The 24,543-nt window shown below is 48.2% G+C and overlaps 1 protein-coding gene across 4 annotated transcripts in view; it reads left to right on the forward strand.

The window, feature by feature from the left end:
• The window catches only part of GRIK3 (glutamate ionotropic receptor kainate type subunit 3), a 250,049-nt gene that overhangs the window by 134,689 nt on the left and 90,817 nt on the right, over nucleotides 1-24,543 (forward strand). For all 4 annotated transcript variants that reach the window (XM_077337278.1, XM_077337281.1, XM_077337280.1 and 1 more), the window contains exons 2-4: nucleotides 7,330-7,506; nucleotides 14,975-15,232; nucleotides 19,959-20,140. In XM_077337278.1, the coding sequence (XP_077193393.1) occupies nucleotides 7,330-7,506; nucleotides 14,975-15,232; nucleotides 19,959-20,140 (617 nt within the window). The remainder of the gene's footprint in view (nucleotides 1-7,329; nucleotides 7,507-14,974; nucleotides 15,233-19,958; nucleotides 20,141-24,543) is intronic.

A 24,543-nucleotide genomic window follows, 5' to 3' on the forward strand; every position in this document is an offset into this window, starting at 1 on the left:
TAGATGAGCCTCGAGCAACCTGATTGTGGGGAGGCAGAGTAGCCGTAAAACAAGGGGAGGCACCCCAATATTTCCCCTGATGTGGTAGACCTTGAGGGCACTCATGGCGGTTGCGTGAGAGACAGGTGCAGGATAACCAGAGCTTACCTACACAGGAGAACTCAGCGGGACACACTCCATGGATCAGGTCCATCTATCTCCCACTCCTTTGCCCTCCTTCTAGTCACATGAATAGGGGCTTTGAACGGGGTCCTTCTGTTCATCTGGTTCCCCTCCATTCAATGCTGGTATTCTGTGATGAAAAGAGCCACCGGGCAGATAGGTTTCCCGATGCCCAGCGATTAGATTTCCCGATGCCATGCTTCCTTTAATTTGTAGCCCAAGTGCATTTTATTCCATTTTATTAAAATGGGGAGAGGGGGGGGACCGGCAACAATTATTTTCATAATTAACTGGCTCCCCTGAATTAACGCCAATTACACTGTGTAATCATGATTAAGATTATGCATTAATCAACGGCACCAAGTTAGTGATTAGGCTTTTTAATGACTGCAAAGAACTTGCACAGTGTGTGTGTGTGTATGTACGTGCACACGCATTCGTTCATGCATGCACATGTGTGTGTGCACAGCTGTCGTGCCGAAGGAGGCTGATGCTGCAGTGGCCACAGCTACGGTATTGGCTTGGAAGCACCACCAGGCCTTCCTCAGCCTTTTGACCTTACACTGTCACAAGTGTAACTGCCTCTTATCCCAGCGCAATGGGACTGTAGCAGTAGAATGTGCAAAGGGTAGGCAGAGCCTCTCCAAATGCAGCATGTTGCCAGAATTCTTGTATTCTCTCATACACCAGATAATGGACCGTCAGCCTACTTTCTGTGGACGTCCGCTATGGTTTCAAGCAGATCGTGGCATTTTTCGCAGTGAAATCTCATTGCAGAGTGGATTGAAAGGGCATTGTTCAGTACGTGCAAAAGCACCCACATGCGTCCTCTGTGATTGTGTTTGTCCCAAATCAGTGATTGGGACCAGGGCATGATTGCCATGGGGGTGATGTGCGTTGATACATCTTGGCACTGGCTGGCGCTCTATGGAGAGAAGATTGCTTTGAAGCACCCATCTTGGCCCCCAGTGGAGCGCATTCTCTCGGACTGGTCTTTGCAGAACTTGTTTTTAATCCAATGCTTGAGTTGCTCTCCTCTAATAACAGGAGGTGAAGACAACATATATCAACACAAGAGAATAAGAAGTCCTGGTAAAACCCAGAAGGCCATGTTAGCAAAGTGGATTAGATCACTTCAGACCTGATTAACACTGGAATTAAGAATCCCAGGTACTTCCCCTCTCCCATGAGCGGAAAGGCAATAGCACAGAAAGGGAGATTAATTCACACTGTAAAGTGGGGGGAGAATGGATTAAGCAGAGAGGGATTACAATGTGGAGTTCACCACCAGAGGATGTAGTGATGGCCACAGGAACAAACAGCTTTCAAAGGGGATTAGGTAGATGCATGGAGAAGTCTAGTAGCCATAGTGACTGAGGGAGCCTCCATGTTCAGAGGCACGAAACCTCTGAATCCCAGAGCTTCAGGCTCCATGCCTTGTTGCTGGCCTTCTGGAGGAACTGACAGGATGCTGGACTAGATGAGCCACTGGTCTGATTACAGAGAAGAGAAGAGAGGAGAGGATCTCGGTCCTGAGGGCGAGTCAGGCAGGGAAAAACAGTCCTGGGTCTTCAGGAAGATGGAAAGGCTTGGGTCTGGCTCATGCATTCTTGCCTGCCACATTAGAGCCAAGTCTCCCTGCTGCACAGGGGAACTGATGGTAATGAAATGGAAGGGATGATGGCTAGAGCATTGTGGGAGGAAAGCTCAAAGCAGGGCTGTACACACAGCGCAGAATCCATATTAAAACCTATAATATGGTGGTGATGGTGATGAAAAGGGTATATTTCCCTGTCACCATTATGTCTGTGTGCAGTTGTCCAGTGGAGCTTCCTGTGTGGTCCGGGAGCTCTTACATCATAGCCCCAAAGAATTTGGCCACAGAGGTCTGGAGGAGAGACTACCTTGGTCTCCCTGGCTGATCATGTCTAGCAAGAACTAAATGGCAAATGTGACCTGGCTAGTTTTGCAGGATCTCTCAGCTACTCTTGATACCGTTGACCATGGTATCCTGCTGGGCTACCTTTTGGCCCTGGAACTATGGGACACTGTGTTATTGTACCACAAGCTCTTTCTTGGAGGCTGGTCCCAAAAGGTGATTCTGGGGGATTCCTGCTCTGTCCTGTGGCCATTGACCTGTGGGTGCTGCCAGGGGCTCATGGGAATTGTAGTCCATGGACATCTAGAGAGCCATACCCATGGAGGGGTCCCTGTCAGTGGATGTTTCAAGTGAGCAGGCCAGCATCTCAAGATGTCATTGCCTGGTCTCAACCATAGGCCTGGAAGAACAGCTCAGTTTTGCAGGCCCTCTGGAATGGTGTGAAATCCTGGAGGGCCCTGATCTGTTCAGGCAGAATGTTCCACCAGGCTGGGCCCAAGACTGAATGGCCCTGCCTGAAGGCAATTTTATCTGCCTGGGGTTGCTCTTTGTATTCACACCATCTCCTTCCCCCTCTGCAACCTCACTTGAAAGTGCTGATCAGCTCGTGTTTGTTGTCCCCTCAATGCAGACCAGATGTACACCTGTCCCCGAAGAACAGCCTATGATGTCCAAACGGTTGCCAGGGCCCATTTCACACACATAGGATAATGCACTTTCAATGTGCTTTGGCAGCTGATTGTCCTGTGCGGAACAGGAAAATCTACTTCTAAAGTGCACCAGAAGTGCATTATCTATCCTGTGCAGAATAGGCCCTAGAGAGCTCATTTAGTTTGGATCAAGTGCCGACAGCATCCCCCTTTCAATATGGCTGGATTCTCTAATCAGCACGCAGGCGGGGGAGCAGGGAGTCTTCTCTCCCAAAGGCCCTGAACAAAGAGGCGAAAAGGAAATCCGCTGATTCTCTGTCACAGCAACAGAATGTAGCCTCTTCTTTTGGTCATAACAGGGAAAGAGAAAGATCTGCTCCTTGCCGTGTGTCTTCCCAGTTCGTTCTGGAGCCAGAGGGCTAATAGAGAAGGGGGGTTCCTCCGCGAGCCCCCGAACGATCCGCCCACAAGATTCGGGCCCATTTGGCGAGGTCCGCTCCCTGCTCGCTCTCCTTCAGGGCCTGCTGGCATTTCCCATCTTTGCTGCCATCTCGGGCTGCGCGGGGCAGAAGGAGCAGATGGTCTCCCGTCTCTCTGAATTAAGTGTTTTCATTGCTGGAGGATACTTGGCAGCCGCTTGGATCTTTCTCGTGTGGTGCTCCAGTGATAAGGTCCTCGTTGACTGTATTGTTCTGAATAATTGATCCCCTCACGGCAGAGTCAGAGTGCTGCCGTGATGGGGGGAAAAGAACCGCTGCCTCATAAATGGTTCATGGGGAATGGGAAGGAAGCAATCCGCATGTCCAAGGCTTGCGGATGGGGTAGGGGTAGGGGTAGGGTTGAAGTGCGTTTTCCCGGAGAGCCAAGTGCCAATTGGGGCTTGCCCCGGAACACTGCTTCTCCGGTGTGCATTCCAGAGCACTGCATCGTGGGAAAACAAGCCATTGTGAAGGAGCTTTAACCACCAGGCTGAGGGACGTCAGAGTCATTGTTGTGGTGATCCAATTAAACTCATGCAGGCCATGCATTTGGGTCAACGGGCTTCCTTGTGTGGTACAGCTGTGAAAAGTCAGAACCACAAAAACAAATCACAGCTCCTGAAAATTTCAAGCCAAGCCTAGTGGGGATTGGATGTTTGTAAAAAGGGGATGTGGAAATCAAACTTGTCCTGTTCTCTCAGAGCCTGTCCCCAGCCACCCAATTTGCTGGCAGTTCAAAAGGACAGTAGGAAGGTTTTCTTCCTCATGCTCCAAAACAGGAATAATGTATGTGTAGTGGTGGCATTCAGCATGGCAGTTGGTGAGAATGTTTGGGGTTGAGTTGTGCTTATGAATTCCCTGGCTTGCTGGGATATTCATTCATTCATTCATTCATTCATTCATTCATTCATTCATTCATTCATTTACTGCCCTCCATTGCAGTTCAGGGCGGTTCACAGGGAATACGAAAACCAATAAGACATCTACAACATGATTTCAGTAATTGCATCAATTAATCAGTGGGTGCCTTGGGATCATCACTGGCTAGTCTTGCTCATTGTCCAAATCTCCAGGTTTTCTGCCATGATTTTAATTCTGTTTCAATGATTTGATTCTGTTGCCTGCTTGCCCTGTCTTGCCCTGATGTAACACAGATGCTTTGGTTTGACATCCCAAGGTCATTTCCTGCCACTATGTTTTACAACCCCCTATCCTTAGGAGCCTCTTGTGGCGCAGAGTGGTAAGGCAGCCGTCTGAAAGCTCTGCCCATGAGGCTGGGAGTTCAATCCCAGCAGCCGGCTCAAGGTTGACTCAGCCTTCCATCCTTCCGAGGTCGGTAAAATGAGTACCCAGCTTGCTGGGGGGTAAACGGTAATGACTGGGGAAGGCACTGGCAAACCACCCCGTATTGAGTCTGCCATGAAAACGCTAGAGGGCGTCACCCCAAGGGTCAGACATGACTCGGTGCTTGCACAGGGGATACCTTTACCTTTACCTTTATCCTCCCCACACTTTCCTTCCCCTCCCTAGTTCCCAGACCTGTAGGTTTAACAGCCAAAGGGTTATCTTTGTGTGACTTTTTTGAACTGTGCTTGGTTCAAATTCCCATGGGAGAGGAGGCAAACCGCTATGTTCCTTGTCGTATGCTTGATGCTTCAGTCCTGACTTTGTCTTCGTTGTAGATGCTTTTGTTTTCTTTAAGTAAAGAAACTTTCGTTCTGTGAGGTTACTTATTTAAAAATGGAAGTTCTCACAGTAATTTAAAAGCTGCTGGCCATGCGTGCAGGCACCTGGGCAGGGGGTAGCCCCTCAGCAGCAGTGCAAGAACAAGCAAACAATAGTCAGTTGACACCAGTGCATGAATCCACATGGGAACACATGAAGCTGCCTTATAAAGAATCAAACCATCATTCTATCCCAGTCAGTATTGTCTACTCAGAGTGGCCCTGGCTCTCCAGGTTCTGAGATGGAGATCTTTCACATCTTGTGCAAGCTGGTGTTTTTAACTGGAGAGGCCAGGACCTAAGGCCTTCTGCAAAGCAGATGTTCTACCTCTGAACTGCAGCCCGTCCCCAAACAACAATGCTCGGTTCAGGAGTCAGGCCAGGAGGCAAAATGGGCAGCCCTCGGGTTCCCAGAGGGCAAGCCAGAACATGGTAGCGATCTCTTTCCCACAGCCCCCTCCACAGTTTGCGTGTGGCCATCTTGCCCAGCCCTCACTGTCAAGGTGACAATGCCCTCGGGCAGGAATGTCAGGCAGATGGCAAAAGAGTGACCTCGCTCTTTGTGCAAGATCTACATGTGGAAGACCAGAGACTGAAATTATAGCAAAGAACTGGAATGCAGAAATGTGTATGGTTAGGATTACCAACCTCCAGGTGAAGGCTGGAGATCTCCTGGAATTAGAGTTGATCTGCAGATGACGGAGAGCAATTCTTCAGAAAGGAATGGCAGCTGTGGAAGGATGCAATTGTTTATATTAACAAGAGGACTTTTGTAACCTTTTTTCGATGACTTAGCATAATGGCAATGGGTTGGTCCTGTGGAATGTGCAAGTGGTGGAGACCCCAGGTTATTGATCTGGCCCGAAAGGACATCATCTTTCCCTGCCTTCAATGGAATGTTATAAAGTCTTATGTAACCCTTTGTTCTACACACAGATGTGGGAACTGCCCCTGTGTCATATTTCTGCTGCGGTAAAAGTATAAAAAGGTTTTTCTTAGTGTGATTCTGGTGATCTGCAGGTGTTTCCCTACTCATAACTGGCAGCCCTATAAATGGTGGAAATTTGTTTTTTGCAAGGAAATTAAGGAGAATTCAGCAGCTTGAAGGAACTGAATGGGCCGGCCTTTGTCTCTGTGCCTCCCATGGCTGTGAAGATAAAAGGGAATCGCTCCCCCCTATCCCTGCTGGAGCTCCTTGGGGAAGGAAGGGTGGAATACAAATGTAATAAATAAAAGATAATGAAGTGCCTGGAGAGCCCTGTTAAGACGCAGCTCCCAACGAGCTCTCCCGACACAGAGAAGGGAGGCCGGCTTTTCCGCTAATGAATCAGGAGATACATCTGTTACCGCCTGCATCTCCGTATTTCATTCATCCATTAATTATTTTGAGTTGCTTGTTAATCAGACAGCGCCTGGTTTAGGTCTCTCTCCACCGTTCCGTGGGGGAACAAGGAGCTGGGGATGGGGGTGGAGAATAACACACCATCCTTCCTACAGTCTCTGAAACAAGGGGAAACAGTGATGTGATGGCTCCGGTGGTGCTGCTGCCGTCAGATAGATCGCCAGTGGGGAACTGAGGATGGGCCTTGCCGATGTGCAGCCAAGGAAAACTTCATGGGGCTGTGATGTGAGCAGCTTTGCCTTTGGGGAGAGGGAACGGCATTAGCAATTTCTGAGCACCATGACGCAGGCAGCTACCCCAGGGTCTGGATCCCCCATCAGCAAGAATGATTCTGGGAGGGAAGGCAGCTTGGTATATTCCAGTTATGACAGAGCTCAGAAGCTAAGCTGGATCTGTGTTTGGATGGGAAACCAACAAAAAAGGCCAACCACCTCTGCTTCTCATTTTCTTTGAAAGCCCCTTTATGGGGTTGTCATGAGCTGGTTGTGACTTGACAGAATGGTTCTTCTGAGGCTGGTTGTCAGGAGACTTGTCTGGGGAATCCAAGCATTATGGGCAAGAAGAAAATCCTTTTCTCCTTGTCTGTAATAGGCTTCAAACTGGGAAATATTAGTTGGGCTGTTGTCATTCTATGGAATGTTCTCTAACATTCTAACCACTGAGAAGGGGGTTAATGGTTAATGGTGAAAGGTTAACTACTTGTGACAGGTAGGGAAGATCTGTGTGTGTCGGGGAAAGAACCTCACTAAGACCAAAGAGGGATAAGGGAGTCTAGAGGTGTATGTGTGATAGTAGGTTGTTGAGTTGAAAGCATGGAAATAATAAAGACCTGAAAGGGAGATGAAGAAAAATGCAGGAGAGGAACAGGAGAGGCTGCCTGGAGTTGGTGGGATGAATGTAAACCCTCATTTTTGATGTGGAAGTGGGGCCTTTGTGGGCTAGAACTCCATACCATGATGGGCTCTGGTCAGATAGGTCAGCTGTGGCAATGAATCTTTTATGATGTCACCATATTTTATTTATTTCCCTACAGGAGGAATCTTTGAATATACAGATGGTCCCAATGCCCAAGGAATGAATGCCGAGGAGCAAGCCTTCCGATTCTCTGCCAACATTATCAATAGGAATAGAACTTTGTTACCGAACACGACCTTAACGTATGATATCCAGAGAATACATTTTCACGATAGCTTTGAAGCCACTAAAAAAGGTAAGTTCTGAGCTCCCTTCTTCTTCTGTACCTTTTGGGTACCACCCAGTGAAGGTCTTCATTCTATTGACCTGGACAAGGAATTTCTTGGCTTGTCCATAAGGTCTGAAATTCCATGCCTTCCTCAACTGGGCCTGGTGCATTGTGGTAGCCTTGAAGAACATCCCAAATATTGATGTCAGTGGGAATGATGGACCAAGGTCTGAAGATGTCATGGAATCCATATGGCTTCCACTTTGTGGACCACCATTGCCAGAACTACAGTGACAGCAGGAAAATCATCCTTGAATTCCTCCCTTTGATGTCTGGGGTCTCCATTAAAACACCAGACTTGTGTCCCAGGAGATATGATCTTGACATGTTTGCACTGCTTTTTATGAAATTTAGATGGGAAATAGAAGAGTAGGTGTCCAGAGCAAGCAGGCTAAGGCTATTCAGGAACCCTCAGTGTGTTGTGATACAAAGTTTGTATTGGTAGTTTGCTTTTTGATTTTTTAAAGGCAAGGTTAACACTGTAACTATTATCCTCTATCAGTTTATGCAATTTAAGGACAATGTACTATTTGTTTATATCCTGGCTTTCCTCCAAGAATAGATGAGCAAATCTTTCTGGCTCGTATATTGTGTCTACAGCAGTCCAGAATAGCCTAAAATGGTTAGCTGGTTGTGAAGGTTGCTGCTGCTCAGGGAATGGAAATAATTGGCATCGTCTTCTGTTAACTTTCAGTCTGGAAGGGATGAAAAGAGTCTCACCGCCCCTAAACAACAACAAAAAATGTTATTTGAAACAGGCTGAGGACAGGAAAGCCATCTCTTACCAGGGTATGAAAAAGTAGCGGGGCAAGCAGACCAGAAAGCGGGGAGGGTGAGTAAAAGGACAAAATAGCAGTAAGATTCTGGAATTGGAGAGAATGGAAGGCAGAAGTAATGGAGTCTTGGGGAAAGGAAGGGTTTGCTGCATCATCAGCTAGAAAAGTCCTCAAGGGCAGCAGCAGAGATGTCTCCGTTGACAGAAATGCTGAAGGCGCTCACCAAACAAGCTGAACAGAGAGGCCTGAGATTGGAGGGAACAAGCAGATGGGCATGAAGATGGGCTAAATCTCAGGCCTACAGACAGAAGCAGCTTTGTGCTCTTATTACTATTAAAATTATTATTAATAATAAATAATTCTAATAATAAGAATTATTATTTTAGGCTTCCACACTGCCATTCCCCAAAAGAGCTCCAGGTAACTTACAGCAGGGGTTGAAATTCAAATAATTGAACATAGTACATAGTTTAAAATCTAAAATTTAGTTTAAAAATACAGACTAGTCCAATTGCAAAAAACCTATGACTGCCTCTTCTGACAAAATCTTGAGACAGGAGGGAGTGCTTAAGATGTTGCTTATGGGTGGATTTTGAAGCAGGGAGGCCAGCATCTTCTTGAAGTTAATTCTGGCCTCAACTATAGGACTGTTAGCGGGAGGGAAGTGGATGGGCAATCAGGATGTGGAGACTCTGGTTTTTCTAAGTGTTGAATTGTAGAGGAAGGTTCTGCCAATGACTGTCTACCTCTTTATTGACTACCAGTCTGTTGGATTACTTTGGGTTAGTCATTGCTTTCCCTGGGGTCTCACTTGATTCTCTCCCAGAGTACTACGAGGCCAAGTGAATTGCAAGGAATCCCTTAAACTTGAAGACTGAACAGGAAAGTATCTGTTTTAAGCCTGCGCCAGCACTATGACCGTTTATGCACTGGGAACTTCACTGCCCCAGATCCCATGCAGGAGCAAAAATTGGGGACAGATGAGGTGTACCGGGCAAAATGCTCCCCCATGTGGGTGCAGGAAGAGGTGGGGCAACATGCCACATCTAAAACTCCAGCCTGCAGCCCAGCATGAAATCTCCAGTGCGTAAACGGTCTATGACATGGCACATTTCTACCAGCTGTCAATCTTGCCAATAGTTAATACAGCTTTTCCTATTAGAGATTTTGTAAAGACTCTTACATGGTTCTGCTTAGAGATGATGACAGGGGAATCTGACAAGTAAATAAGGCTGGGAAGCATGTGTGTGTGTGTGTGTGTGTGTGTGCACATGCACACTCTCCCTCCTTCCCTATGTTTAATGAATATTCTGCTATTAAGGACTTGTGCATTAAACAGTAAAGACTGGAAACTTTCCACCTAGAAATGCAGCTTTCTTTAGTGCCATCTTTATCTGTCTCTCTCACACACACGTGAACAACCAGAAAAAGCATTTGAGCAGATGGTTTTTAGTAATCACTTAAAGGGATCATCCGTATGATTCAGTTGCACAGATGGAGAATATTGGGGTAATCTTTTCAGGGCAACATAGAAATTGGAGATGAGCAATAGAAGAGTTACTATTCAAGGCCTTGCTTAACCATGTCAGCAATGCAGTGTGTCTTTATCGCAACGGGCTTCAGTGGATCAGTCTGTAACTTGAGGCCTCTACTGCTGTAGTAGAATTCCAGTTGATGACCAGCTATGTTTTAAAAGCCTTTCTAGATATCAACTCACGTTCTGGGAAAAGATGGCTTTGCATCCATTTCTCCATCTCCATCATAGAATGTACACAATCCATTTCTGAAGAAATCTATCTTGGTACATAATCTTTTAGTTATGGTGACTTTTACAAGGATATCTTAATAATGGTAATTCCTTTAATTTCCTATTGTTAATCTTGAATTTGCTCCTGGTTTTCAGCAAAATGAATGCTATGGATCCATTGACTGAATGAATATTCATATATGTACTTTTCTAATAGTGGGAGGCAAGATCTAGGTTCTGAGAATGGGGTCTAATATAGAAGCCGAGAGCTCCTGCTTTAACTGAGGTTATATACAACTTACTGGGTTGAACTAGGGATGGGTGATTCAGCATGGATAGGTTGAAAAGGACCCAAATCAGCATTGATTCAGGTACTTTTCAACTTATCCAAATACAACTGACCACCCCCTGCATTTAAACAGTCCAAATCAGAGGTGACCGAATCCCAGTTTGATTATTCAGCCACATTTAAATGCACCCCTCCATACACACACACACACACACACACACACACATTTTTAGGCAGCACCTGAGAAGGTGAGGAGGAGACAGCGGTGTGCCAAACAACTAATAATGACAGGCATGCCATTCCCAGATCCCAATGCTTGGGGAGGAATTTAAATGGAGCAGGTGGCATGCCTGTTGTGATCAGCTGCTAGGTGGCTGCCCACTCGTTTTAAAACCCTTCTCCTTCACTTTGCGGGCAAAGCTGCCTGTGAAGGTAGGTGGGGAGGAAGGGAGTGGGTGGGGTACCTGTCATTAGCAGCTGTTAGGAAGCTTCCTGCTCCCCTTGAAGCTCCCCCTACATTTGCAGGTAGCTTTGCCTGTGAGGGCAGGGAGGAGCATTTAAAGGGAGTGGGTGGCAACCTAACAGCCGATAATGACAGGCTTGCCACCTGCTCCTTTTAAATTGTGTTATACTAGAAGGTCCAGGTTCAATCCTTGGTATCTCCCATTAAAAGGATCTGGTAGTAGGTGAAGTGAAAGACCTCAGCCTGTGACTCTGGAGAGCCATTGCTTGTCTTACATAGACAGTTCTGAACAATAATCTGGCTTTCTGTAATTCTGTATTCCTGTTTCTGAGTGTAAGGAAGAAAACCTTCCTTCTGTCACTTTTCAGTCCATTGCTAAAAGGAGTATTAGCCTAATGCTTCACTTGTCTTAAAGAGATACCTCCAGTCTGGTCAATGAACTGCACACTGACTTTGGGCAAAGAATCTCTACTTGGAACGAATACTGAGTGTCCATGTTGTTGTTGTTAGGTGCGAAGTCATGTCCGACCCATCGCAACCCCATGGACAATGATCCTCCAGGCCTTCCTGTCCTCTACCATTCCCCGGAGTCCATTTAAGTTTGCACCTACTGCTTCAGTGACTCCATCCAGCCACCTCTTTCTCTGTCGTCCCCATCTTCTTTTGCCCTCAATTGCTCCATATAGTGGAGTGTCCATACAGAGGGAAAATATAACAGGATGTTAAACGAGGACAGTCAAAGAACCTATCATCCTGGGCATTCAGATACGCTTTGCATATGGTTCAACTGAAGCAGAAGGTGAACACAGCCTTATATTGCATACAATCCTTAGTTCATCAAGTTACATATTTACCATCAGGAGTTCTCAAGGATCTCAGGATGAGGACTTCTAAATAATTTTCTAAATGGTCCTTTTAACTGGAGATTAGAGGTGGGCATGAACCTGGAAAATGGAAGTTCATTGGATTTGTGGGTGGTTGCAGGTCAGGGGAAGTCACAAACCCCGAACTTGCACAGACCCACCCCTCCGTGTTCACGAACCTTTAGGTTCACTTGAGTTTGTTGACTGTTTAGCTGTTTCCTGGGGTGCTATAAACATGAAATTCACTGTGGAGCCCCCTGACTATATTGCCTTATTGTGGACATGGTTTCTGGGTCTTGTGCAGTGTCCACCCTTTGGCTCTGGGAGGTGGTCATCCACCTACCTACCTTCCCATGTAATAGTTTTAAGAGGGGAGCAAGGTTTCCTATGGACTTAGTGGATGATGACTGAAATAGGCATTGGGACAAGGTGTGCCTGCACATATGACCATGAGGGCCAACAAGCTTGGAGGGGCCTGGATGGGGCGTAGCTCCCAACATGCTCCCTGGGCCCTGGGTCAGGTGCTCTGAATTCCCATCTATGTACCTACTAATCTAATCAACTTTCTACTTGCCTTCCTAACCAACTTTCTACCTGCCTACCTAACCAGCAATCTACCTGTCCACCTACACCACAATCTACCCACCTATCTAACACCTGCTGAGCACAACTACCTATGAACACCAGGCCCAGGGAGTGCGGTGACAGCTAAAGCATATCCTGGTCCCTCCAAGCTTGTGGACCCCCCCCCCCGGTCACCCCCCGCTCCTCAGGTACACCCTCCAGATCCATTGTGCGGAGAACACAGCTGCCCCCTTCTACCCAGGAGTCATCGCAATGTACTCTGGGGCACAACTAGCAGACAGGTAGCCAAGCAAATGCAAGGATGCCTGACTGTCTCCGGGTGCAGAGGCATGGCCGGGTATGTTTCTGGCCTCTCCCTCCTGTTGGAGGGGGCAGCCACGGCTCAACCCTGACACCACCCCACCACTTCCACCGTCCCTCCATGCAGTATCTCCAGATGTTTAATTCCCAGTAATAGAGTTTGCAAACCATCAGTCATAGCCAAATTTCCCATTATGACCTACAGCTCCACTCTCCTGCCCACCACTCTACCTTGAATGTGATCACTGTAGACTTATTTATCCATTGGGAGTGTTGGGTAGGGAAGGATACTCTTCCCATCAGGAGCCTTCTATGGGACACTCTGGATTCCATGGGAGGGAGCACTGCCCTTTAACAAGACCGTGGATCTACTCCCCACTGTTAATCCCACCTGGATTGTGGCCACCCGGGCAGATCATTGAGTGTTAGCCTCTGTCTGGATCACTGCAGCCACCTGCCAATGCTATTTGCATCTGACCACTCAGAAGGGTTCTGGGATACCAAGGTGGCAAGCACAATATCCAAAATAGACTTCTGTAGAGTCTTGAATCTTTATTGTACAAAGCAGTCCCAACACGTTTCTCCCACTGGCTTTGTCAAGGGACATTACATTCCACCTACCTGGTGGAATGAGCTCCCGGGTGATCTGCGGGCCCTGCGGGATTTGTCAGCTTTCCGCAGGGCCTGTAAAACGGAGCTCTTTCACCAGGTCTATGGTTGAGGCTGGGGTCAGCGAATCAGGGACATCGCTCCCCCCCTAGGAGTTGGAGTGTACGCTACCCCCCTATCCTTTCCTCTTCACCTCTTAATAATTGGGGGAGGGATGGGATTTTTAGCCGCCATGTTAGTAGATTGATATTTTAATGGGAATTTTAATGGGATTAGTTGTTGTGACCCGCCTCGAGCCTATCAGGAGAGGCGGGAAATAAATCTAATAATAATAATAATAATAATAATAATAATAATAATTTATAGTTTTCAGACAAACTTCAGATTACTAAATATATGTCTCTTAACTGGAGTATAAGGTCGTTATAACAGCAGCTACTCCTAGCTTTATGGCATTCCAGACGCATGGAGAAAGACAGAAATTCAGAAGTATTTGGCATGGGGCCCTGGAGGGGGGGGGAATATGCCTGGAGAAAGAATGTAAACTTGGCCCTTGGTGTGGGAGTTTTGGGGGGACCATCTCACTAGATGGAGAACTATGGACCAGCAGTCATCACAGTAGGGTGGATATGCTGTAGGTGCCAGCGGAGAGTGGAGGAGGAAAGGTGGCTTGGGTCTGTCCCACGGCACATGTTGGTCTTGCAAGTCTGGGTTGGCCCAGTGCAAAAATCACGAGGATCCATGTATTTTAACCACAAAGGGGGGGGGGGGGACACAGAAGGACCATACTCTAGATTCTGGCCAGAGTTATTAAACAGGTCCCCCTCAAAGGCTCCTCCCGCCCCCTGGGAAAGACCGATGAAAAAGAAGGCATAGCATGAAAGGGGAAGAAGGCCAGGCTAAGAAGGAAAGGTTTTGGGGACTGTGCTGGGTCATCCCAAGTTCTGCCTTTGTGGCTTTGTATGGTAACTGAATATCCATTCCCTACTCAGGGAAGGGCAGAATAGAGCTGGGTTGTCACAAGGCAGAGGGAAGCCTAGTTATTATCAGTCCAGGAGTCAAGACAGTCAGCATTCAGAACGAAGTCATCAATGAGCAGTTCAAAATCAGACCAGGCAGTAAGCACCGATCCTGCAGTGGCTTAACTCAGAGAGCCCTTGTTTCTCAGTCTTCATCCTGCGAGTACTCAGCTACTTCTTCCAGCCTCCTGCCATAAAGGGTGGCTAGACAGGTACTACACCTTCTGTAACTTATGTCTCGCTTTTGCTTCTGTCTCCTTTGTTCAAGAGACTCTCTAATGTCTTGCATCTCTGTCTTTTCCATGGCCTCTTTGCTAGTTCCCAGCTGTTTTGCTCAGTGGGGGGTGAACCAGCTTGAATGAGTAATATACGCAGAGTCTTAAAGGTTTGGCTTTAACATTGATTTGGTTATTTTTTTGGACTATCTGAAACCAATCACACATGCCTAGCCACGGTCCCTTTCCCTCTCGCAAGCAAAGAATAGCAGCAACCAGCAGTTCAGGGCCTATTCTGCACACATTTTCCTGTGTTCTGCAGAGGAAAATCCAGCTGCCAAAGCACATTGAAAGTGCTTTATCCTATGTGTGCGGAATGGGCCCAGGTGTGGTGAAGATCTGGCTAATGCATGGAAAGGGTGCAAAATCTTATGTCATTTATTTACACAAGCTGGCCATGAGGGTAGACTTTTGATGGTTGTTCATGAGCTTTGTAATGTTCTCCATGTCAGCTGCTTGTTTTCTGCCCAGGTGTTCCTGCTGACAGCTTTGCTCCTTTCTTGTTCCAGCCTGCGACCAGCTTGCCCTTGGTGTTGTAGCAATATTTGGACCTTCCCAGGGCTCCTGTACCAATGCTGTCCAGTCTATTTGCAATGCACTGGAGGTGCCCCATATACAGTTACGGTGGAAGCATCACCCTTTGGATAACAAGGACACTTTCTATGTTAACCTTTACCCGGACTATGCCTCTCTCAGCCATGCCATTTTGGACCTTGTACAGTACCTGAAGTGGAGGTCAGCGACCGTGGTATATGATGACAGCACAGGTAAGTTGACCTGGGAGGAGCCCGTGGTCAGAAATGTCTGTTTAATCTCTAATGGAGTCAAAGGACCCATGGCTTGGAGTTTTCCGCCATGTTGTTGGGTTGTTGGTCCATTGTATTTGTATTTTTTTTCTCCATTTTAATACTGTTTTAATGGGGGTTTTAACTGGACACCTGTAACCCGCCACGAGCCTGCTTGTGAGTGGTGGGTAATACATATAATAATAATAATAGTAATAATAGTAATAATAATAATAATAATTTGTCAGGGAAAGATTAGGACAACTGATCTATGTTGGTTGGCAGTAAGAGCAAGTCTGGTCACTCCTTAGTGACCGACAAGTTTTCCTGGGTAGAAGCTTTCAAGTTAAACAGACACATTAATTTAGGTACATACGTTAATTCATTCTGGGTTACTTTTGAGTAGCATAACATCTTCTAAAACAGATTCAAATGAGTAGCCGTGTTGGTCTGAAGTAGCTTGCACTCGAAAGCTCACGCCTTGAATAAATCTTTGTTGGTCTTAAAGGTGCTACTGGACTCTGATTATCTTCTAAAACAGCTATTGATTGTAGCCAGCTTAGTGTCATAGTTCGAGGATCTGATTGAGACCTGGGTTCATTTTTGCACTCAGCCACGTAGCTCATTGGGCCACCTGGAGATAGCCATTATCATAGGAGTGTTCTGCGGACAAAATGGAAGCATGCACATCTATGCGCTTCACTTTGCGCTTTCACAGTAGGGGTAAGCATGTAGTATACAGAGTTTGTGTGAGTGTCATACAGTGATTCCCAACCAGGGCCCAGGGAACCCTGGGGTTATGGGAGAACTCCCCAGGGATTCTGCAGCTTTCCCCAGAAGTTCGGATGGCCGCGACATCACTAGACATCTCTGGAGCCCACTTCCACTGTTGCTCTGCAGGCCTCATCTCTTTCTCCACAATGAAAATGGTAAACAATCGATTGATTGATTGGCTGGCTCCTGCATCTTACTTCCATGTTCATTTCTCTGAAGGAGAATGCTATCACTTCCGGGGCTCTTCAGTGCCTGAAAAATATTTCAGGGGTTCCTCCATGGTCAGAAGTTTAACTCTTCGGGCAAGTTTAGACCATCACAGAGAAATCCACCATTTCTTGATGGAGCAGCCCATTTAAGTCCTCGTGGAATTAACATGTCAGCCAGTAGTTAGCAGAAACAGATGTCCCACCTTTCTGCCATGAATTTCTCTAGGAAAAATGGCAAAAAAGGAATCAGCTAAGGTATCCAAGTAAACATAGTGAAGTTGCTGTGTAGTCCAGCCCAGTGGTCCAGACCAAAGACCCACCAAGCTTGAAGCATGTGACAAGAAGTCATATGATGACAGAGTAATTTGACAAGAAGCAGGGGAGCCAGATTTATGACCTCACTGGAGTCAAGGCTAAGACCATGGACAAAGGACCAAAAGAGCTGGGAAGAGTTCGATACAAAGAGAGAAGAGGAGTTGGTTCTTATATGCTGCTTTTCTCTACCCGAAGGAGGCTCAAAGCGGCTTACAGTCGCCTTCCCTTTCCTCTCCCCACAACAGACACCCTGTGGGGTGGGTGAGGCTGAGAGAGCCCTGACATTACTGCTCGGTCAGAACAGTTTTATCAGTGCCGTAGCGAGCCCAAGGTCACCCAGCTGGCTGCATGTGGGGGAGCACAGAATCGAACCTGGCTCGCCAGATCAGAAGTCCACACTCCTAACCACTACACCAAACTGGGTCTCTGGTAGGAGGCAGTGGCATGCTTGCTGCCTGTGCAGCAGGTCCTTCCAATAACAATCGGAACAAAATGCCTTGACCACCTGAAAGTCCAGCCCCGGAGCCTCTTTTAAATTGGGATGCCCAAGCTGAAGTGGAGACCTTCATGCATGCAAGCACCAATGTGTTCTAGCCCCCAACCAGGTGCTCTTTATAACAGTGGTCCCCAACCTGCGGGCCGCAGCCCGGTGCCGGGCCGCAAAGGCCATGGCACCGGGCCGCGGCTCCCTCTCCCCGCCCCGCCCCCGCAGTAAAAAACTTCCCAGGCCGCAAGCTTGCGGCCCGGGAAGCTTCTTACTGCGGGAGGCGGGGAGAGGGAATCAGGGCCGGGCCGCGCCTGTGCGGGCCACGCCCGCTCGGCCCGATCCGCGGGCGCGGCCCGATCTGTAGGCGCGGCTCGGGTGCGGCCCGATCCGCGGGCGCGGCATGGGCGCGGCCCACGGGCGCGGCGTGGGTGCGGCCCGCGGGCGCGGCCCGATCCGTGGGCGCGGCCCGATCCGCGGGCGTGGCCCGCACGGGCGCGGTCCGCGGGGGCGCGGCCCGATGCCCTGCCGGTCCCCAGCCTCGGAAAGGTTGGGGACCACTGCTTTATAAAACAGAATTATGCCAGGTTATAAAGACAATGGCCACATTTCCTGGAGTCCCACAGTGTGACATGGCTACTTCCGGTGCCTTATGCCAGTTAACTTCATCTATATGAAGTTAACCCCCCCCCCCCAGTATTTGTCTTGACAAAAGGACCCTTACAACTGTGGCTTTCAAAAGTAAGAGTCCTTCCCATTCAGAGCTAAGGACTGGATGTCAGAGTATTTGCTTGCTTCCATTTGTTTGTTTGTTTTATGCAGGGTGTATTTTTGTCTCCTGCAATATCATAATTGCATGCAGCAGGCTGTGCTTTTCCAGAATGAAATTAATTACCCCTAAGAAGCCGATTTGTCATATGCTTCAAATTTGACCTTGGAAAGGTGATTACTGTAGTTCCACGCAAAGGGAGGTTTGTCCTGCCAGATCTGGGGTGACATAGCAAACAAGAAGGAGGGGGAAAAAACACTCTGTGAGAAATACGGCAATACAGTAGTAGTTACCTACATGTCTAAAAGTTGCCGGGAGGCTAACTCAGGCAGGATTCAAACTCGAAAGGGGTGATGGCAGTTCAGGCTAGCAGTGGACTTTGTGGCACACACTAAGGAACTAGATTAATAATTGTATCAGCCTCAGGAGAGCACTAGAGGATGGGCAGTGAGGCAGCAACGTGCATTGCCTAGCACATAGCCAGTTCCTGTGAATGAACGCACAGGCTCTTCCCGTGCAGCTGTTACTCATCCCTAACACTATTTCACTCCCTTATATTTGGGAAACAGCCTCCTGGGAGGAGACTGTCCGGGGCCTTGTCTGTCCAGGTCCACCCTGATTGGCCCTCCCTCCCCAGTTCCCACCCTCCTTCCTTGTCTGCTAAAAGCCTTGTGGCTGCGGCCTCCATTGTCGCCCACGAGGAGAGAGGCAGCAACAGGGCTACACTCATGCAGGGAGGGAGCTGGGGGAAGGGGAAGCTTTATGGGCCCGTGGCCACCCTCTCATGCCTTCCTGCCCTGCCGCCCCTTTCAAAGCCCATTTTTAAAATGGGCTTTGATGCTAGTTTCAACATAAAATGGTTGACATGCCGGATCTGTCACTTGATTAAGCGCTAGTTGGGGCTCCGTTGGCCTCAGCCATTTTCAGGTAGCTGCTTCCATGTACAAAGTGTTTTAGCCAAAGGGCTACCGCTGTTACTCCACCCACTTTTGAGGGTTTTGAGTGGGCACCGATGCTGGGAAACCAGAAGTCCTCAAGAAGTGGCTGGAGACCTGGCTTTGGCCATCCTGCCACACTCAGCCCTCAGGAATTGACCTCTGTAAGCTCATACTGTTGTCTAGCAGGCCAATCAATTGCTGAACAACATAAGAGATGGATTTGGCTCCCAGGTCATAATTCATGTACCTAACCCCTAGGAGAGCCACTTGGAAGAAGAAGAGTTGGTTCTTATATGCCACTTTTCTCTACCCAAAGGAATCTCAAAGCAGCTTACATTCGCCTTCCCTTTCCTCTCCCCACAACAGACTCCCTGTGGGGTGGGTGAGGCTGAGAGGGCCCTGATATCACTGCTCGGTCAGAACAGTTTTGTCAGTGCTGTGGCGAGTCCAAGGTCACCCAGCTGGTTGCATGTGGGGGAGCGGAGAATCAAACCCGGCTCGCCAGATTAGTAGTCCGCACTCCTAACCACTACACCAAGACAGGGCAGAAGGCCTACCCATACACCCATGTGTGGGCTGTTCCCATTGCCCAAATCATCTAAATGTCTCCAGCTTGGGAACATGGTTGGCAGATAGAACTACAGCAGGGCAGGTTTGGGGGGCTCCTGTTGTAGACCTCTTCTGTAGAAGATGATCCCATAAATGGAGGTGAAAGTAACAGGTTTCAAGACAAGAGTACCGTAAGACGAAAGTGTTTTTGTGCTTCTATAGACTTTTAAATGTCTACAGATCAGCTGTCCTGGCCTGGGTGGCCTACGTTAGCCCAATCTTGCAAGCTAAGCAGGGTCGGTCCAGATTAGCACTTGGATGGGAAACCACCAAGGAAACTCAGGGTCTCTATGCAGAGTTAGGCAATGACAAACCACCTCGGTTCATCTCTTGCCTTAAAAAAACCCTGAAGGGGTCACTGTGACTCCATTGCTGCTTGACATGCACACACACGATTCGAAGACAAGTAATAAGGCACTGAGATTCCAGTAAGGCTTAACAATCATAACAATATAATAAGTGGGCTTCTACACACACAATTCAGCAGCCCATAGTTAGCTTAAAATATCAATGAACTGTGCGGGGAGGAAAAGGCCGTCAGGAACAGAGCAGAATGAGCCTGGATCTCGGGTCCCTGTGCCGCTGACGTGTGCCGTTGTTGTCTCCCAAGGTCTCATCCGACTGCAAGAGCTGATAATGGCCCCATCCAGATACAACATCCGCTTGAAAATCCGCCAGCTGCCCCCAGAGATGGATGACGCCCGGCCCTTGCTGAAGGAGATGAAGAGGGGCCGGGAGTTCCGGATCATCTTTGACTGCACCCACACGATGGCCGTGCAGATCCTCAAGCAGGTGAGCCCCGCTGGGGGAGAAGGTTAGTGTCACATGATGAGACGGGGGCTGTGAGAGTGGTTTGCAGTGCTGGGGCTTAGAAACTGTGCTGTCTGAGCCAGAAGACCTCCAGAGGGATGAGGGCTTGCTGTAGTTTCATGATGGAGGGAAGGGAAGGCATTCTGCACACCCTTAAAAGCCTTGTTGAAAGGCGGTCCCTCGGGTACACTGGACCCAGGCCGCGTATGGCCTTAAAGGTGATTAGCAGAACCTTAAGCCTGATCTGGAATTCTACGGGAAACCAGTGCAGCTGTTGGAGGATGGGGCAAATGTGGGACCTCCATGGTGTGTTTGTAAGGATCCTGGCCGCTGCATTTTGGACCAGTTGTAGCTTCCGGGTCAAGGTTAAGGGCAGGCCTGTGTAAAGTGAGTTGAAGATGTCCATTCTAGATGTGGATCTAGATCAGGGGTAGTCAAACTGCGGCCCTCCAGATGTCCGTGGACTACAATTCCCAGGAGCCCCTGCCAGCAAATGCTGGCAGGGGCTCCTGGGAATTGTAGTCCACGGACATCTGGAGGGCTGCAGTTTGATTACCCCTGATCTAGATGTTCTGGGGCCAAGTAGGGCGATAAAGTTAACATCCACAAGACGCTGGCTTCCCTATCTGAAAACCACCTTCCAAAAGAAAATCTGCCCAATCCTTGACTAAGCCCCTCCCCCCATAAGTTATTGACTCTGAGGAAGAGGTGGCTTTTGACATAATTTTGATAACCTTTTGATTGTATGTTGGTAATTTATTGAAACTAAATGTTTTCAAACCCTGATGTTATTCGGCCTGAGCTGACTAGGGAATGGCAGGATATAAAAATAAAATAATTATTATCGTCATCATCATCTTTATGATGGATACAAGGATGTGTTTGTTCACCAAAGAAAGCAGGCACAGCCACTTCGTGATCATAAAAGGCTCAGGGTTGGGACGTGTATTCACAGTGTGGTCACATGTAAAGAAAGTGAAGAGTAGGGAATTTCGTTTTAAGCTGTGCAGAGGTCCAGAGAGCAATGCCCTTTCTGCACAGCAAGGCCAGGCATGGAAAGGGGCAGTGTTGTCATCTTTGCAGGTTATACCTTGGGCCTTGCGTCCACCACTGTCTGCCTGGTTGCCAGCAAGTGCAAGCAAGATTTTGTGCTTGGCCCTAGCAGGGGCAGTACTTCTTGCCCAGAGAAGGGGGTAGTGGCAGTATAAGCATTTGCTATGTCCTTCCCTTCCTGGTGTGCACATTTGGTGCCTGTGTGGTTATTTCTATGCAAAATGTTTGCCCCTATGCATGTTGGGCCCAGTGCCAGCGAGAGTAGAAAAGCAAGTGGGCAATAGCCACTGGGCCTAAATCAAGTCAAGAGTCTGGCCAAGCAACCAGTGTAAACGACACGTTGGAAAGACAGATCTCTCAGCACCCCTCAGCGGCAAGAATGTCCCTAATCATCTTTCCTCATTCTCCTTTCTTCCTCTGATTTCCTTGAAGTCAGATAAGAGCACTGAAGCTTTTATTGATGCTCATTAATTTAGTGTCTTGGGCTAGATTTCCAGACAGGGAAAAGAGCCCCCTCCCCTCGATGGCAGAAGGTGCCCCAGAGAGGCAAGGTCCCGACCCCCAGCCCCATGGCTGGCTGGTGCGGTGTCCACTCACCTGGCCAACATTCAGCAATGCCAAGGGAGATGTCTGGGCCTGCAGAGACGCCCCAAGCAGGACAAGGACCCTGGGAGCTGCTATGGGGGTAAGGCTGTGGGGATGCAGATGGCTCCCATGAGCCCAACTAGGGCATGATTGCTGCTGCCCTAGAGCCCACCCTATGCAGAAGAGTGACCAACAGGGAGGCAGGGAGGCTGAGTAGGGCAGGATAACCAATGGGCCCTGCACAGCCCTGACAGACAGCTGGCATCTCCCATAGGAGGGATGGGGGTGGATACAAGAAAAGGGGGAAAGGGAGTAAAAGGAGGCTTCAACAAGGAGGATGAGGAGGAAAAGAAACTGGATGTCAGGTTTGCGGCCAGAGAGATACCAGCTGGGAGAGGAGACCAAGGACAGGCGAGCCCCATGCCCTCCCATTCTGAGGCTTTGGTTGGGGAGTGTCCCAATGCAAGCAGAGCAATAGCAATAGGTGGCATTTCCCTGGGTTGGCGGGCAAAGTATGAGATTTGTCAATTTGGATTAGTTGAGATAACTGTGATTAGTGAACTGTGCGTTTGTATCCTGGATTTTGATGAGTTAATTTCCAAACGTATATCCCTAACAGTAAAAGGATTAGTGCATGGTTTTATTTACTTACGTAATTTATTTTCCAGCTTTCTGCCCAAGCAGGGCCACCAAGTTGGCTAACAAGTAGAAGCAGAAACTAATAGAACAATTATAAAACCAATCTATAACCAAGAGTAAAATACATATATAAAAACAAAGACCTAGCAATTAAAACATAGGGCAAGAAGGGTCATCGAAAGAACACCAGGCAAAATTTTTAAAGGCTTTCAGGGCTGGCAGAAGACAGAAATAGAAAGGGACCGGCAAATATGGGCAAAATATGTTGCGGTCGTAGATCAGCCAAAACGGAAATAGTGCCAGTGTCATCATCACATCCACACACAATAAAAATTCAAAGTCACATAATTTACTTATTTTAATAGCATAGACATAATTAATAAAAAGGACTTAACCAGCTGCTTCCTTCTTAAACATGCTGAGACGCAAAATTTATTTACAAGGTTTACATAGCCGGGGCACCCCTCTTGTCATCTAGCGTATTACCTGCTTCATTAAGATGAATAGCCTCCCACTTGGAGATTTCACCAGCCATTTGTACTAAATCATATTCAATTCGTCTACAAGCTAGCAAAGTGGTTGGTCTAAACGACATCTCAGGGACCGTTTTCATGCTGGGAACTCCACTGCCCTGGATCTCATACAGCAGCACAAATCCAGGGCGGACGAGGTGCCCTGAGCCAAATGTTCCCCCATGCGGGAACAGGAAGAGGCGGAGCAGCCTGTATGGCTCAAACTCCAGCCTGCAGACCAACGTGAAGCCTCCAGTGCAGAAATGGTCAGAGAGAGGAATGTAATGCTGCTGATTGGAAAACATCCTTTCTAGTTACATTAACCTGCCGAGTTATTTCTTCCTTTCTCTTTCTGCTCCCTACCTTCTTAGTGTCTAAGCTAGGCAGTTGGGTCCCATAATAACCAATTAAGTTTTCAAAATATTACTGTCATTTAAAAAAAAAAGGGAAAAAAAGCTCATATGTCTGTGAGGCATTTGGTTCTGATTAGTTATCAAACTGCTTACCCAACCAAGTTATGATGTTCTGCTTACCTCAGAAATTAGATGTCATGAGTAATTAACTTCTTTTTCCTAATAAATTCTTCAGTGACATGCAGATCAGGGAAAAGACTGGAAGGAAAAAACAGGCCCATGACGGGAGTCACTCACTGCTCCCTCTCCCTGGTCCCTGTGGTTTTCTTCCCAACGCCTCCTGTTTCTTTGCAAACTGCTCCGCTGTTCCTCGAAGCTAAATTCTGCCCTAGTAATTTCAGCAGAAGCAGCACAAAGCCAGGAGACCTTCTGGCAAGAGGTGTGGGGGGTATGCTGGCTGCCATACTGCGAGTTCGAGCATCTTCGAACACCTGCTTTCTGTGACAAGAGCTTAGGGCAGGACAATTGCGGGGGGGAGGCCTTTGCCAGAATAAGGCTCTGTATAATTTTCCATCTGAGTGACAACCTGGATCCTTTTGTCTTTGGACTAGAGAGCTGCAGCCTGAGACTTGACCACTCCAGTTCCAAGCAATCCATCTTCTCTGTGACCTCTGGCCTGGGCTCTCCAAGGTCACTCCCTCCACCGGTCTGGGCCATCCTTCTCCTGCAACCCCCGGGCCTCGTCTGGGGTTCTGTCGATTGGTGTCACCATCTTGGTGGCTGCTCTTTCCTTCGGGTCCTTCTTCCCAATCCCCGTGGTTGGCCCTCCACTGCCCGGCCAGCCCGGCCATCTCCGTTTCCGATTCCCCCTACACAGCCTGCTGTTTCTATCCCCAGGTCTCAGCTGCCTGCCACCTCTCATAGGCCTGGATTTCAGTGTGATGCTACTAAGGCAAAACCACCAAACAACAACCCAACCCTCACCTGCAGGATTTTGCCCTCACATAGCATCTTGTTCAAACCAAGCTTGACCCCTTTGGAAAGCGAATACCCAGAATTCATAGCAGCTCAGCCGAAAACAGGATGGTATAAGAATGCACAGTAGCAGGGCCGGTTTATCCACGTAGCACATGCCACAGGCTCCACAGGGCCTTCACCCCATAGATCAGGGTTATGGCCTCTTTCCTCTCCCATTTTCCCTCTTTAAGAACACTCAGAGTGACACCCTTTTCCACCGTGGGGG

This window comes from Paroedura picta, chromosome 5 (genome assembly GCF_049243985.1).
Source record: "Paroedura picta isolate Pp20150507F chromosome 5, Ppicta_v3.0, whole genome shotgun sequence".
NCBI lineage: Eukaryota > Metazoa > Chordata > Lepidosauria > Squamata > Gekkonidae > Paroedura > Paroedura picta.